Raw genomic sequence first — 17,332 nt, 5'->3', positions numbered from 1 at the left:
ACAGGTCTTTGGTCCACGTGACCAGCAGAGGCAACTGTATGTCAAATCCCAAATCCATATTCCAAGTCCACCTTTGGTCCACCATCAATGCCAAGGGGTAGAGAGATTTGTGGCACAGCCATGGCCAATGGGGCTATCCTCTGTGCACAGGGGTGGGGGTCACACGCAGATGGGCTTCCCCAAATGTACCCTATGCACCGATCCTAGCTTTCCAGTCACTGTATGACCCCATTGCATCAGTATCGTTCTCTTAGCTGAAGGCTGACAAGTAGTATGGCCACAAGAAGAGTAATGTTTGCTTGGAAGAGAAGGGCCATCTATTAAGAAACTTCTGTGTCTTGTTAGGATGTGTTTAATAGTGCAGGCTCTGGGTCAGGCTATCTGGGCTCCACCATTGATCCACCACTTTCTGGCTGTGTGACCTTGCATAGGTGACTTAAGCTCTCTTCACTTCCTTTTCCTTATCTGTAAAAGAAGGCTAAACATAGGGCTTTTCTCATCGAATTGCCATATGAATTATATAAGTTTCTGTCTAGAACAATCCCACACACATTATAGGTACTCAATAAATACTAGCTCATGTGATTATTGGGAAGCTATGTATTTCAAACATGGCCCATTTAACCTTCCTACCTTCCTACTGAGGCAGTGTAGACAGTTCCAATTTGCAGGTGAGGAAATTGAGTCACAGAGAGACCTTTTACTGACTATAACACAGCCACCATGCAGCTGAAGCACATGTACCTCAGGTGTGTCTGACCCTAGGTCTGACCCCTTTCTGCATCTGCTCCCCTCCCCCTTCACTGTGGCCCAAACTGCTTCCCCACAGCAAATGAAAATCTCATAAAGTTTGCCCCTAGAGCCAAAGGACCAGGTCATTATCCAGGGAACCAAAATTGTAATATTTATTTATAATGGCCTCCATATGCTCCCTCTGATTTTTTTATTTAATTACATCATGGCAGATGGCAGGGTGTTAAAGGCCAGGAAGCTAATGTCACTTTGCCGTCCCATTAATGTCTTGAGATTTGAGGAAGAGAGATGAAAATGGACACGGATAACAAGCTGTGAGCGCTGGGTGGTGGCAGGGCAGGGAGGCCCTTGTCCTGGGAGGGGAAGGAAGTTCTTCCTAGGGATGAGGCAAGCATTGAAGAAGGCAGTGTGTGCTGTGCTTACGAGCTTGGAGCAAGTTCCTGGGTGTGCATACATCCGTGCACAAATGGGCAGACTTTCGGTGCAACTATCACACTTCCTTGACAGAGGAAGTAAGTCCACATGTGCAGCAGAGCCATGGCAGCTTGGTCCAGCATGGCTGGAAACTGGAGGAAACTCTGCACCCATCATGGGCACAGTGCGATCATGAAACCAATGCACACTCATGAGAAAAGGTTGCCCTTTTTCTTTTTCTTTTTGAGACAGGGTCTTACTATGTAGCCCAGGCTGGCCTTGAACTTGTGTCTCAGCTTCCTGATTGCTGGGATTACAGGCCTGAACCACCAAAAGTTGACCTTTCTAGTGCCATTTCTTCTCAAGCTCTTTTCATTGCATCTTTCACTTGCCAAAAGGCTGACCGAGAAGCAAGAGGAATGGGAAGGAATTTTTATGAAGGACTTGGGGTTCCATCTACCAGGAGAGGAAGTATTTGAGGGGTGGCCTTCCATCCATGTCTCTAAGCACAGGAAGAACCCTTCCATTAAGGGTGGGATTCAACTGGAGATGCAACTGGAGCTGCCACCTGGATGTCAACTATCGAATCATTACTTTGAGACTCAGGCAACTTTGCACTTGAACCCATGCATTTGAATTTTGCCAGCTAGATTCCTTTCCAGAATCTGTGCAAATATTTCTATGCAGGATGTTTATCACAGCACTATTGACTTGGAAGGAAAGCTGGGAATATTTTATTTATCTAATGGTAAGGAAAGGTAGTATACATACAGTTGATTCCAATAAATCAGTGCCATTGCTACTCCTACTTAGGAGATGAAGAGTGTGCTAACCCTTGTCCTTCCCTGAGTGGGAAGTGAGCTAGGGAGGGAAGAAAAAGCTAGTCCTGAGGGCAACTGAGGCTCAGTCCTGTGGGGACAAACAAGGAGCCTATGTAAACACATGTCTCAGAGTTGTTCTAGCTGAAGATGAGAGAGTTGGGGTATTTACACACCAGCTGCCCTCAGTCATTTCCTAGCATGCCCAGCCATCCAGGCACACAGACATGAAACCATCCAAATTGTTGAAGACAGCCCTTGGGCAAAGAGTCATAGACACGGACTTCTGAAGATAACCATGTGTGGAGTGCACACAGCATCTATGATCTGATTGTCAACACAGCTGACAGTGGTTAAGGGTCGACATCCATGTGGAACCACCCAAATGAGCCAGCTGTATAGGGACAGTTGCATCTAGCCACTCTGGAGGGCAAATCAGCACGTCTTAGGACTGTCGTTAAGATGCTTACCCGGAAAGAACCAGCAATGTCATCATTCCTAGGATTCTGTACACCCCACAAGAACTCATGTATATGTTATCACAGAGAGAGGTCTAAGAATGCTCACAGCAACTGCTAAGAAGGATTTATTCTTCCCAAGCCACATGAGCTGAGAGTAAATAAGGGAGAAGCTCCGTGAAGAAAAATGGGGATCTTAAACCAAAAAATGAGGGGTGCTGAGCAGGCAAAAACCACGTGGTCTCAGTAAATTATTGTAACAAAGGGAGAAATTTGCACATAATATGTAAGCATAGTGTTCTGCATCTGCATATATTAACCCATTTAGTTAAGCAACTAATATTTCCCCAGTCTAGAAAGGAAACTGAGGTACAGAGAGGTCAATGACCACCTCAAAAGACAATAGTGAGGCTTAAACAGAGCAGTGAGGATAGGTGTTGATGAGCACAGCGCCTGACATACATAAGGGCTCAAAAAGCCCAGTGATTTCTGGCATTTTTGTTATTACACTAAGACGAAAATTTCCCATCCGGCCTGTGCTCCTCAGTTTCCTGAACTGACCCCGAGGTGTCTTCTTCTAAGCTTAGAAAGTCTCAGACCTTCACCAGCTAGGTTTCTCAGGAGCTTTTATTTGATCATGCTTGTGTGGTTCAGAAGTCGGTCTCTGAGTGTGGCCATCCCCTCTGACTGCCTCTGTCCCCCAGGATAGGTTCTAGGGCTGAGAAAGGAAGGCCTGGCCTTACCAGCCTCCAGCCTCATTTCTCGTCTGCCTCTTCCTCCCCTAGAACCTGGAAGGGGAGCCCCTTTCACTCCCAGGGGAGGGCATCCCAGGGAAGGCCATGCCTCTCCGTTCCCTTCCTGCAAGGCAACTGTACCCCGCCTGTCTTTTTCTTGGCAGCTCAACCCATGAGGTTCATTCTGGTGCTAAAAATAAGCTGGGTTTAGCGACTCTGAGGCTCTTGGTGGAAACATGAACTGCAAAAACCCAAGGCTGCCGTCTCCTCAGAAGATGCCCTGGCTTCAGCCCTGCAGAAACTGTGGGTCAGGGTATGTCAACAGACAGGCCCAGTGAGGCTCCGAAAGCCAGCTCTCATGAGTGACAGCCTCAGCCCTGTGCATGGTCTCATTTTGTCCTGCCCAGGACCCTTTCTTGGTTGACTCACACTATAGAGAGAAAACTGTAGCCTGAAAAGGGAAGACACCCACCTGAGCTTTCATGCTGTAGTTAACGAGGAGGACTTAGAGCGAGTGGAGGCAGAGCAGAAGGGGCTTCCTGCAGGTCAACCTAGGGCTGCAGATACATGGTCTGTGATGGGCTAACAGATATGGGAGGCAGAGGAGTCTTTAGGATTCCTTTGAGTACAGGGGTCTGTGAACCCAGAACCACTCAGCTGCCTCTGCTGAATTTGCAGTCTCCTGAGGGATTAGTTTCAGATTTAAGCTCTGGGTTTGGGGACAGTCCCTTCTCTTTTCATCTACCTCCTCCATTATTTCTTGGGGTCCTTCTGTGTCCCAGATGCTGGGGACCAGGTCACAGTAGTGCATACATTGTCCCACCTGCATGGAGCTCGGATTGCAGGGTTCTTTTCCTTCCAGCCCTGGCAGGATGGTGAGGGTAGCACAGGTCAACACCTTCCCTCTGGGACGGGGCAGGGATCTCTGAAGGTGGGGGTGATATGGGCCTTCTTCCCTGTCCTCCCCACCCCTACCCGCAAAGCCTCAGTGTCTTCCGTTCCCTGCCAGCTACTAACGAGCTCCATCTCCCATAAAGCCCATTCAGTGCCCACTTAGAGAAAAGGCATGTGGGTATAAAAGGAACAAGGACAGAGCAACAAAAGAGGCCAGACCCAAAAATATCCTCAGAGAGGCAAAAGCCACAGGGGACAGGACAGCCACCGTCTTTGCTGTCTGCACAACAGCCAATGTGCTGATGTGGCAAAAGGCTCTCAGGCTGCTAATGTGTGTCCAGAAGAGGAGCCTGTGGGGTGGGGCTTTCCTTGACCAACCTTTGCTCTGGACACTCTTCCTACAATTTTTAATCCAATCTTCCACTAAAATAATCTTTAGGGGGAGTCAAGAGTCTTTGGCCCACTGCACAGAGGAGGACCCTGACTGCTGGTGTGACCAGGTGCCTTATCCCCATCAACCAACTGGCAAGTGGAAGAGGCAGGACTTGAACCCACATGGACTTGTACCCAAGGCTCTTGCTGTAGCCTCAGTGTCTTGGAAGCAAGACTATCCCTTGCTCACCTATGAGAGCTTCTGGCTCTTTCTTATCCTGGCCCACTACAGAAAAATCTGGCAGATGTGTGTCTGCATAGATAACCATTGGACCTGGTTTTAAGCTAGTAAGAGACCTTCCTAAAGGGTCAGCATGACCATGAAACTTCAATGGGTCCCCACGGGGGCCACTGGAACACAGTCTAGATGCCTGAGCTTGGTGTGCAAGGCTCCCCAGGGTCTGGCACCCACGCTGTGTGCTGGTCCTCCTCCCCTCCTGTCCTGCTGTTCTTTCATTCAGGGAACTTTTGCTCCTCTTGCAAGACTATGCTCTTCTTTTGTAAGACCTGCCAGTCCAAAGACCTCTCTCTGGGAAAGCCCTCTTTGATACTCCCACACAGCTGAAGACCCTCACTGCCCTAGGCTCCTACCTCCCAGGAATTCTCACCCCAGGCCAACAAGCCTCCTGACATTTTAAGCCAAAGTCTGGGAACTTGGGACCAGTGCTTTTGGGGGGCATACATCCGTAGCTTCCACTGCTCCAAAGGCATACAAGATCAGAATAGATACGTGACTGGGAATGTAGACTTCGAAGTCAGCCGGTCCTAGACTCACAACCCAGTGGCCGTTACTACCAGGTGACTTTTAATAAGTTACTTAATCTCTCTGATAGTCATTCCATAACCCTGTAAAGTGATGCGGGTTGCCGCCATAGAATTGCTACGAGAATCAAATCAGAGGGAGAGAGAGAAGAAAGAATAATGTATGGCACATATTAAGTGCCCAATAAGCATTAATAATATTACTTGCTGTCTATATTATGTATATATACACACACATGTCTCTACTCTGGAATTTATCATTGTCTATCTAGGATAGTTATTATTTCAGTTGTTTTCTCCCTCAGTTGGCCCAGAATTTGCTGAAAGCAGAGACTCTGACTTATTCCTCCATGCCTAGTACACACATAGTAAGCAATCAGCATGTATTTTTAAGTTAATGAAAGAATGGGTGAATGCCTGGATGGTTGGCGAGTTCAAAGAATCAATGGGCTCAGATGTATGTATGTATGTATGTATGTATGTATTATGTATTCATGGATGGCTTAATGAATGGGTGAGTAGGTGTACTGATGGATGGATGGATGACAGACAAGTGGATGAATGGATGGACTGATGGGTGGATAGTTTGACTCCACAGGACATGGATTTTTGTGCGTCATTCATTTATGTGTTTCAAATGCATAGGAGATGATACGTGCAGAGCAGGTGCTCAGTACTGAGCTCCTGAATGAATGGCAGAGTACCCTAAACCACAGTTAAACCCCAAGCTGCTATGTGGAGTAGGAGAGGCTGTCACAATGCAAATCTCCCATTGGCTGACAATTGAAACCCATTGCATTGGCTTAGATGGTCATGGGGCCCCCTGCTGGTGGTAATATGAAACATCATCGGTCTATTTTCGAATCCACTTTCTACCTGAGAAAGGGTGTTGTCTGGCTCACAGCTGTATCTCCAGCACCTGAGACAGCACCTGGTGTAGAGTGGGTCTCATGAAATATGTGTTGGGATAAAAAATGAATAAAATTGGGCAAATTCGGATCCCACCTGGCCTTGCAGGTAAGGAATGAATTTTTCACTAGGAACTACAAGTACACTTTTGGAGTAAGAAAATAAAATCCATGTCTATTTGACAGATATATAGGAAGTTTGACCCAAATAAAGCTGACCTTCTGTACCTGCAGGTTCCTCATCTGCAGATTCAACCAATTACAGATGGAAAATATTTGGAAAATAATTGCATCTGCACTGAACCTGTACAGAAGGTTTTCTTGTCATTATTCCCTAAGGTATACAGTATAACCACTATTTGCATAGCATTTGCGTTGTATCAGATATTATAAGATGATTTAAAATGTAGCAGGGTTTTCACATGGGCTCTGTGAAAACCCTGTAACACTGTATATAAGGAACCTGAGTGTTCAAGGATCTGAGTATCCATGGTGTTCCTGGGACCAAATCTCCATGGCTACTGAGGGGCAGCTGTATACCACTAGCTCATAAGAACTTGAACTTGACTGAGATAAAATTGATCCCAGAACTAGGGCCCCGTAGGACTAACCCTTCCCACCGCCCCCCCTCCGTATTTCCAGTTTGGCTTAAAGAAAAGGCAGTGTTCTGAAAGTCTCCAGTTTGGGCCCCTGTGAGCACTGCCCCCAAGAGGCCTTGAGGCACTGGTGGTTTCCTCCCCTCTCTGGGCCTCCACAGCCCCACTGAGGATGCTCAAGACCTCTTTGGATTCTGTGCTTTGTTGAGGGGCTCTTCACGCCTGTGTCCATGCTGTTTTGCAGGTGGCAGTCCTGTGTCCTGATAATTGACATCCAGCATTTGTTCCCAGAAGGCCACACCAAGCTTGGTCCCCAGATGAAGAAGAGACCAGAATCAAAGCTCTCCCTGAACTAATTCCACTCCAACAGGCCTAAAGAGCAGAGAAAGCACAAGGAGTGGCCTGCAGCTGCCGGGGACCCGGAACCCTCCTCCAGTTGGATCTTCAGAGTTCTTTGGAACTCTCTGACACAAAGATCAAGATGTAGGAAAATGCGATCATCTCCTGAATGTTCCCATTCTTGGCCCCAAGAAGCTCACCTTTACCTTGGGAGGCTGGTGACCTCTGTTCTCCTTTCTCTTGGCCTCAGCCAAGCACTGACCTTGCCCACTCCCTCTAGCCTGTCTAACAATCTCCTCTACAAAGAGACTCAGACTGAGGATCCCCAGGAGTTCCATGCCTAAGGGTGACTTGGGAGACCAACCCCCTCTATCCCTTCCCCAGCCCACTAGCTGAGTCCTGGCCTGCCAGTCCGGAATGATCCCGCTATGGCCAAGCTCTGGTTCAAATTCCAGCGGTACTTCCGCCGGAAACCTGTGCGCTTCTTCACCTTTCTGGCTCTCTACCTGACAGCTGGGAGCCTCGTCTTCCTGCACTCAGGCTTTGTGGGCCAGCCCGCTGTCTCCCAGAGTCAGGCCAACCCCGCTGTGGGGAGCCCAGCTGAAGGCGCAGAACTGCCCTTCCTGGGTGACTTGCACCTGGGCAGAGGTTTTCGGGACACAGGTGAAGCCTCCAGCATCGCCCGCAGATATGGACCCTCGTTCAAAGGCAAAGACACCAATGAGAGAGCCAAGCTTGGAGACTATGGTGGAGTGTGGAGCCGAGCCCTCAAGGGAAGAGTGGTCAGAGAGAAGGAGGAGGAGCGAGGTAAGAGCTTGAGGGTCCAGGCCTGGAGGGGCGAAGGGAAGGAAGGGAAATTATAACAATACTGAAAGAACAGCCGTCTGAGTGCAATATTAAATAGGATCCAGCCTTCACGCAGTTGTAGGCACACAAGAACAGCACCTGCACTGCATTACGTTGCCATTTACAGAGTTTAAAAATTGAAACTCAGAGACACTACCTAGTTAGTGCAGGGTCACACAGCTAGTCGACTGGCAAGCTTGGATTTGAGCCCCAAGTATTCCAAGGTTTAATTTAAAGCTTGACCCCGCCCCCTGCAGCCTTTTTTCAGTCCTTGATAAATACACAGGAAAATCAAAACAGCCAGCATGTACTGAATGTTCCATGGCCCAGGTGCCATCGTATTTAACAGGAGTCAAATTAGCACCACAATTCTGTGTTGCTGCTTCTGTTCCCATCAAAGATGAAGAAATAGAGGCCCCAGGAGCCTAAAACATATGGCAACAAGTGATTGCACTTCAGCTCCACCAAACGGCACCCCTTCCCTATCCCCACCCCTGTCCCCCATGCTGGTCCCTTGGTGATGGCTCTCCAGGGAATGTCATTGTCCTGGGCTATTCCATTTCATATTTTCAGCCTTTCATTATCCAAAGGACTTTTCTTTGGTTTTTCACTGAATGTCATGGGCTTGAACAAGGCACCCATGATCGTGTGCCCAGTTAACAGATACAGAAACCAAGGCTTTCAGAGGAAGACACTGGCTCAAGGCTGCAGAACTGTTGGTGGCCATACTGGAGTGTAACTCTCATTCATCTGGCTGGAATACCTGGCTTTCTTTGGCTTTGTGCCCGGGTGTGCTGGCACCTTCTCATCTGATCAGCATGCTGGGGAGGAAGCCCAACCCCTGAGACTCACGAGATGAACACAGATGGATGTTGCGGGAATCCAGGCCACATGGCTTGGGAGAATAAAGCCTTAAGGCCCAGGGCGAACCTTGCTGACTGGGCCCTGCACTGCAACTCAGCTCCCAGACAGCCCGGGCAGCAGGCTTAACGGAGGGAACCTGCCCTTCCCCAGACCCACAATGCACCTGGCTCAGGACCTTCCAGAAGACCTGCCTCCCACTCTCAGAATCTCCTAGATTTCTGCTTCTTTGAAAACCCATAGGGAGGTGAGGGAATAGTGGGAGGGGCAGAATGCACCCAGGCTTGGATTCATAGTTAAGCTCTACCCCAGCCAGCCTTGTAGCCCAAATAAATGACTTCCCTTTCTCACACCTCAGTTTTGAAATCCATTAAATGGGTCTAATAGCTGCTCCCTTCCAGGCAGTCTTGAAAGTCCAGAGAGTCAGGGTCAGGAGAGTTCCCAGCCCATTACTAGCACCGTGCCATGCACAGTGGGTTGTGAGAGACATTCAGGAAGTGCTCACAGGGTCTACCTGGAGAGGGCAGCCCATCTCGTTGGTACAGGGATGGCATGAGTTGCTGCACACTTTTCTACCTTCTCCATCTTCCTTCCAGCTCAACCTCACCCTGGCCACTCCGGCTCCATCTGGTCTTTTGAAAGCTCCAAAATGTTTACAACTCTGCACCTTAACATGTGCTCTTCATTAGGCTTAGGATAGACCCAAGACCCCTTCCAAGGCCACCTCCCAGCCTTCCTTTCCCACTCAGTATACTCCACCCACCCATTTGTCCTTCTTACCATTCATTGAACACACCAGGCCTGCTCCCACCTTGGGATTTCTGTATATGCAGTTGCCTTCACCTGGGGTGCTCTCCTCCCAGATCTTCGCATAAATCCTTTTGTCTCTTCCTTCCTGTTACTACTCAAACCCTGGCTTCCCATAGATGCTTCCCAGAGTGTCCTAACTGGTCCCATTTCTTATTTGGTCACAACCACATTCCTCAGCTTTATTTTTTGTTGCAGAATTTATCTGAAAGCAATCTTGGGCATGTGTGTGTGCGTGTAGGTGTGGAGGGGTGTGTGCATGTGTTTGTGTGTGCGTGTGTTTCTTTGTTTATCATCTGCCTCCCCTACTTCACCGTCCGCTCTAGGAGGGCAGAGCATTGCTGGTCCTATTCAGTTATGTTTTGTCAGCACCTGGGACAGCACCAGCACAAAGATGGCGCTCCACATGGATGGACGATTGGATGGTTGAATGAATGAAGGACTCTCCCTTTGCCCAGAGGACCTCCCCAGGATTAGCTCCACTCCTCTGAATCTCAGTTTTGCTCACCTCCAGTTTGTTGTCCCTTCCAGGTTTGATCAAACACTCCTCCAGACTCTCATGGTTCATATTCCACAGGGGATCTATGCAAGCATAGGCGATCACTGTTCCCTGTGGAACACGGGCACCCATGGCACAGTGGATACACTCAACAACAGCTCCATGTGTTGTGTTGTGAGACTTTAATACAGCCATCTCTCCACATCCGAGTGTTCTATGCCCTCGGGTTCAACCATCTGCAGATAGAAAATATTCAGGAAAAAAATGCATCTGTACTTAACATGTCCAGGTTTTTTTTCTTGTCACTGCTCCCTCAGCATTACAGTATAATGATTATTCCTGTAGCATCTGCACTGTTTTAGGCACGGTAAACTTCATCTAGAGATGAATTAACGTAGACGGGAGGACTGCAAATACAATGCCATTTTGCATGAGAGAATTTGGTGTTCGCAGGGATCCCTCACAGATACCGAGAGACCATGGAGCACTACTTTTTGCTAATAATGATAATTACTATTTCTCGAGTTCCTACTTCATGCCAGTCATTGTTCTGCTTGGTTTTCATACATTAGAATGAAAGGATATGTGTAAAATGCTATCACATCTTGTTCATCGTTACAGGCCATTTAATAGCTGCTCTCAGTATTGGTGCAGACAATGTCTATTGGATGGTCATTATAATATGGTCCATATTATAAGCATCTCATTCATTGCCTTATTTAAGAGTCTCATGCTCTACCGACTGAGCTAGCTGGGCAACTGCTCATTGCCTTATATAATTATCACAGTTTAATAAATTGGTAGCTGTGGTTTTCCCATTTTACAGATGGTAAAACTGAGTCTCACAGAGAAATCACTTACCCCCGGTTACACAGGTAACTAATAGGAAAACTGAGATTTAAAACAAGCTCTATTAAATTCTGAGGCTTGGGAGTCCTCTTGTATACCATGCTAGTTGCTTCCCCACACCACCCCCCCAACCCGGCAACTCAGATTTTATAAAATGCGAGGAGAAGAAAGACAGAACACAATAAAGGAGCCTATACTCGGGGCGCTCAGCAGGCAGCCTTGGAAGCAAGCAGTGTTATTAAGTAAACATAAGTGCAGCCCATCCTTGATGGACTTATTCAGAGTTCAGCCAGGAAAGACAGCATATTAGATTAGCACTAATAAAAACGAGACACCTCTCTGGCCTGATACTAAACACATTTGGCTTTCTCCGAAGGTGGTGAGGATGTGGTGATGTAGAAAATCCAGAGCTCATCATGGATGGATGGGGGGAGGAGAGGAGCTGCATCCAGGCTGAGTTGGGCTGGGCAAGTCTGAAACTCTGAGTACAAGGAGCATCTACAATGCTGGTCATTTTACTGGGTCCTTTACTTCACCCAGCCTTGTGAGAGCCTGAGCACCAAGCAGCCAAATCAAGGTTCCAATCCCATGCCTGCGTCTTGCTGGCTGTGCAGCCTTGAGCAGGTTCCTTTACCTTGCTGAGACTCAGTCTTCTCTTTGGGAACAAAATGTACTTAACATCAGAATGGCTGGTGTGATGGTCACACAAGACAAATGGAGTGTGTGCTCCCTGAGTGTCAGACATGGCTCTGAGCCCACAGTCTCTACAGCAATCCAACGAGGTAGACAGTTATTAACTCCCTCTAAAAGGGAGGAAACTCAGGCACAAACACGCTACGTAATTTGCCCAAGGTTCCCCAGCAGACAGATGGAGCAAACCTGTTTTGAACACGGGTGGCTTTAGCCACCCCGTCGCCTCACTTCTCAGGGCACAGAAGCACTCGTGCCAAGTCTGGCAGGCAGTAAGCTCTTAATATGTGCCAGCTACTATTATCAATACTGGAATTTTTCAGAAGAAAACAGGTGTGGAGAGGCAACCTGATTTATCTGAGGTCACACAACTGGCTTGGGACAGAGGCAGGAATCAAACCCAATTGATTTCACAGCCTGTGCTAATTGCATTTCCCTCAGATTCCCAAGGAGCTGGGGCTGGCCCGAAGGCAAGGCGCAGGGAGAGTCCCTCTGCTTCTTGGGCAGGGACAGCAAGGCAGGCAGTCCCCATATCCTCCAGCTGAATATGCACTGGCCGCAGGTTGTTGGGGGTCTGCTCTGCGTCAGGGACCTTGCATCCATTCTTTTCCTTCACCCTCACATCAGACAGGAGATATTGTCGTATTTCAGAGATGGAGAAAGAGAAGCTCAGAGAGGTTAAATCACTCACCTAATGTCACACAGCTGCTAAGAGGCAGAGCACACTCCAACCCAATTCTGCCAGTCTTTTTTTTTTTTTTTTTGATAGGGCTCAATCATGCTATCTCAACAGCCACCCAAGTTCTGGGGTTACAGGCATGTACCACCATACCAGCTCAAAGCCCTATTTGTGTGTGTGTGTGTGTGTGGTACTGGTTTGATCTCTGGGATTCACACTTGCTAGGCAGGCACTCTACCACTTGATCCATGCTGCCAGCCCTTTTTGCTTTAGTTATTTTTCAGGTAGGGTCTCACATTTTTTTCCCAGGGCCAATCTCAGACTGTGAGCCTCCTACCTACAGCTTCCTGCATAGCTGGGATGGCAGGCACATACCCCCACACCCAGCTTGTTGATTGAGATGGTATCTGGCTTATTACCCAGGCTAGTCTTGAACCTCCATTCTCCCAATTTCCACCTCCTGTGCTGGGATTACAGGAGTAAGCCACCACGCCCAGCTCAAAGCCTTCATTCCTAATCACTGAGCTCTAGTGTCTCTTCATTAAAATACACAATCTGCACGTCCATTCATTTGCTCATTTATTACATATTTGTACTGCACTTGTTTATGTGTCCATCCCTGTGCAGGAGGCAGAGACTCAGGGGTGGTCCAAGCATAGTGTTTTCCTCTGGTGAACATTCACAGCCCCTTGGACAAGACGGCTAGATAAAAAGATAAATTATCTTTCCAAAAATAACTTTTTCCCTAATTATCAAGGTCATGTGCACTTACTGTAAAAACAAACAAACAAACAAACACATATTTAGAAGGAGGACAGAGGTGAAAATAAAGGTGGCTCAGAAGCCCACCATCCAGCCACAGGGACAGCCATGCTGCTGGGTGTCACTTCCTGCCTTTTGCCTCCATGTGTATATCTCCAGGGCATTCACTTTGCATACATGATTCTGTATCCTGCTTTCCCCATTATGGGACCCTTTTCATTTTATTAAAAATTATTCTATCTTCTACAATGAGTCAAAATTCTTCCTTCCTTCCTTCCTTCCTTCTTCTCTCTCTCTCTCTCTCTCTCTCTCTCTCTCTCCCTTTCTTTCTTGCAGTACTAGGGCTTGAACTCAGGGCCTACACCTTGAGCCACTCCACCAGGCCATTTTTATGGTAGTGGGTTTTTTTTTGTTGTTGTTGTTGTTGTTTTTTTGAGATAGGATCTCATGAACTATTTACCCAGGCTGGCTTTGAACAGCTATCCTCCTGATCTTTGCCTCCTGAGTAGCCAGGATTACAGGTGTGAGCCACCATCACCCAGCCAAAATTATTTCTAATTTGGAAAAATAATGGACAATACTGGGAAAATTATTCCCAAAGACTTATGGTGGGAAGAGCCTTTGAAATCCCAAGGGAGGGGCCCCACTCATGGGCCTTGGACTGTGTTCTGGCTGGCTTCCTGGGGAGGGAGGCAGTGGAGCTGAATCCATAGACTCCGCAGTCCTTGGTGAGGGGGGTGGTGTGTCCCTTCGACCCCAAGGACACATTGGTTTTCAGCCCCATTGCTCCAGCCTCTGCTTCCCTTTTCCCATGGCCTTCTCCAAGAGTATCTTCATCTGGCCATCTTCTTACAAGGACACCATCCTTATTGGATTGGCATCCACCCTCCTCCAGTTTGGCCTCATAGCACAGCTCCATGGGCAGCGACTGTTTCAAATCTAGCAACATTCTGAGGCACTGGTGATTAGGACCTTTTCTGGGGTGGTGGAGGGGGCACAATTCAACTCATGCCACCCCTAGTAGAATGTTTGCCTCCCCTTTTTTCAAGTGGGAAAACTATACTTTCAAGGGCTTGAATAATATTTCCAGTCTGCTGAAGCGTTGCACTTAGGATCCGAACCCAGATCTGGCTGCCTCTATCTGTCCATAAACAATAAGAAGAAGGCATACAAACTAGCTTGTGTTTCACCACCCTTCGAACAAATTGCCTTAATCAGAGAAAGGGAAATTTCATGCAGAGATTAATTGGAGCAAAAGAAAAAAGTAGTGAGAGAAAGAGAAGAGAGAGAGAGAAGAAAAAAACATCTACTGGTTCTTGGGATGCTAGTTCCTTGGCTTGAGATAAATTGCCCAGTCTGGGCCACTTCGCCATTTCAGCAATCTTTGGGTCACCGTAGAGACACTGATGGATTGTGTGAGCTTGGCCATTAATCCACACCCATGTGGCCTGGAATTCTCTCCCTGTTTTACATACCTGACCTCCCTCCTCCCGGCACCCTCCCCCCCGATCTCCCACAGATTCTGCCACCACAGCAGGATTTGAAGATGGGGCCTGAAAGTGGCTGAGGAGGATTTTAGTGGCTGGCAGTAACCAGCAGGCTGATAAGATAAGGCCGCAAAGACAAGGAGAGGATGATGGCCATGTTGGTCAAAGTCTGCAACAAAGGCCAGCAGGCAAGGAGCTCCCAGGTCTGAGCCAGGACAGGTAGGAAACTGGCTCAGTATTTTATATCCCAACCCATAGAGCCAAGCCATTCATCAGGCCATGGTGTGTGACACTCCTGTGTTCTCCAAAGCACAGAGAAAGACCTGGTATTGTCCTCTCCCTCCTTTGACAGATCAGGAAATGGAGGGTCATCTGTTCATTCTTTGGGTCCCTGCTGTGTGTGACTCTTGGCCTAGTGCCCAGCCTAGGTAGGACAGGTGGAGAGGTGGGGTAGCATTTAAAAACCGAGGCTTTGGGGTTTTTAAAGATGAGCAGATGTTCAAATCCAGGCTCTCCCCACAGGGGACGTTCCTCTCCCATATGCCTCCTGGGCAAGCTTCAGGAGAGTAGATTCATCTCCTCCCAAGCTACAGCTTGGGAGGGGCAGATTTGGAGTAGACAAGCCTGGGCTTGGGTTTGGGCTGAGACCCTCGCTGCTGGGTGAACTGAGATAGAGGATCAGAGTTCTGGCCAGTGCCCCGTCTAGTGAGGATGAAACCCAGCCTGAATCAGTTTCAGCTAAAGAACAAATACTTTCTGTCACATCTCCAAACCAGGTATTGTGGGTGTTGGTAGATTTGAGGTTACAGAAGGCCAATGTCATAATCTGGGGGGGGACACACATTTCTCCCAGCTTTAACGTATAAGAACTCAGTGAACTGGGCACACGCCCTTCCCTGGACCCAGCACTGTGGATAATGTGATTGAGCCAAGGGTTGCTTTGGAGACCAGTGTCTCACTGCAGCCTACCCCTCTCTGCTATCATGGGCATACATACACGCCTGCCAGCACTTACCTTTACTCACATTAGTTAGGTCGTGCAAACCTTATCTGACATGACCTCCATCCCAGAGACAGCCAAATGCACCTATGTTCAACCTAAGGTGAGAACACCCAAAGTCACATTGCACAACTCCAAGCACAACACACCTGTGTGTTCCTCCCCTCAGGTCTTCATGTAGATTTGTATCATCCAGAAAGAAGCCTCTGGGTCCAAAGGAAGTGAAACTCCCCAAGTGTGAAATGATCAGATGTCAGACCTAGGCCTGAACTTGAAGTGAGACCCTGGCAAGCCACAGGGACTTAGGCGGATTTCATAGCTTCCCATTCCATTTGGAAAAGAGGAAAACAGAAGGCACATCAGGGGTGGTGATCAGAAGATACACTGTGTGCGTAAACTCAGAGTCACCTCGAAGGCAGGCAGATGGGAGAGATGTGATGATCGCTTTCCTCAAGCTTCCTAAGAAGCTTGTGAAGATGGAACTTTTAAAAATTGGACAGGGCTGGGTGGGGGTGGTGACTGAGTGGTGGAGCACCTGCCTGGCGTGCACGAGGCTCCGGGCTCCATCCTCAGTACTGAAACACAGAGAGAGAAGGAGAGAGAGAGAGAGAGAGAGAGAGAGAGAGCACTAAGGCCCATAATAAAGTAGACAGTATGTGGTGTTCAATACATGATAGTTTCGTCTTTCTTTCATTCTGTCTTTCTGTCTGTCTCTCTCTCTAACACACATACACACACAAACACACAAACACACACACACACTCCTGATTTGATGACAAAGATCTCATGTTACCAAAATAAAGTACCCTCCCCTGCCCTCTCCTCTTCTCTCTTCTCCACCCTTCCTCCTCCTCTTGTTCTTTCTCCCCCCTCTCTCCCTCCACCTCTACCTTGTCTCTGTCCTCCAGCCCATCCCACCACACCCCACAGCCATGGGCACCCAGTCCTCTAATGAATGACTGAACTAAAGCTGGAAGGGCCCTCTCCCAGCCTGGGGGAGCAGCGTCCTCCTGCTGGGGTCAAGAGGCTGCCATTCTGTCTGGGATAGGCAGGGCCTACATTGTTGAACAAGAGTACAGCTAAGTCATGGGCCCTCCAGAGTTGACACATCTGATGTTTCCTTTAAGGATGGACTGTTCTTAGTAGATCACTTCACCTCTGCTTAGGGCAGAAGTCAAGGTGGCCAAGGTTGAGATCCATCTCCAGTGGACAGCAGCCAGACAGGGAGAGTGACCAGGTGGCATTTAGTATTTCCCCTCCTACTCTCTGTGCAGGCCATTTCATTCCAAGGGCTGCCTGGATCTACTTCCAAGTGGAGTAGCGGGACGAGCTGGTGTCAGGGTTCCATGACCTGGATTTAAATCTTTCCTCAGCCTCCAGTGGATCTCAGGCAGCCAGGTCACCTTTCTGGTCCTCTAAGAAAAGAGTGTGAGAAGCCAATGCTGCCCGCTTCTTAGAGGGCTCTGCAAAGTCCCTGTCTCAAGATGCAAGCAGTTCAGAACATGGGTTGTATGGCCAGGTTGCTTGGGTCCAATTCTGGCATCCTCTGTACAAACTCTGTTACCTTGAGCAAGTGACTTAACTTCTCTGGGCCTCTATTTCCTCTTCTGTATGGAATGGGAACAGTATTCTCATAGAAGCACTGTAACAACTCAATGAGATGTGCGTAAAGCGCTTGTTAAAACACGTATTCAGATAATAATTTTAAGAAAAAATGAGAAGGGACTATATAAACTCTAAAGTG

The 17,332-nt window shown here is 48.1% G+C and overlaps 1 protein-coding gene across 5 annotated transcripts in view; it reads left to right on the top strand.

Annotated features, from left to right (window-relative positions):
* Positions 1-17,332, top strand: part of Wscd2 (WSC domain containing 2) — a 113,072-nt gene that overhangs the window by 52,828 nt on the left and 42,912 nt on the right. For all 5 annotated transcript variants that reach the window (XM_074061366.1, XM_074061369.1, XM_074061368.1 and 2 more), the window contains exon 2: positions 7,014-7,915. In XM_074061366.1, coding sequence (XP_073917467.1) covers positions 7,537-7,915 — 379 coding nt within the window. In that variant the 5' untranslated portion in view covers positions 7,014-7,536. The remainder of the gene's footprint in view (positions 1-7,013; positions 7,916-17,332) is intronic.

This window comes from Castor canadensis, chromosome 18 (genome assembly GCF_047511655.1).
Source record: "Castor canadensis chromosome 18, mCasCan1.hap1v2, whole genome shotgun sequence".
Taxonomy (NCBI): Eukaryota; Metazoa; Chordata; class Mammalia; order Rodentia; family Castoridae; genus Castor; species Castor canadensis.
Note: the sequence above shows the minus strand (reverse complement) of the source record. Positions and strands in the feature narration are given on the sequence as shown.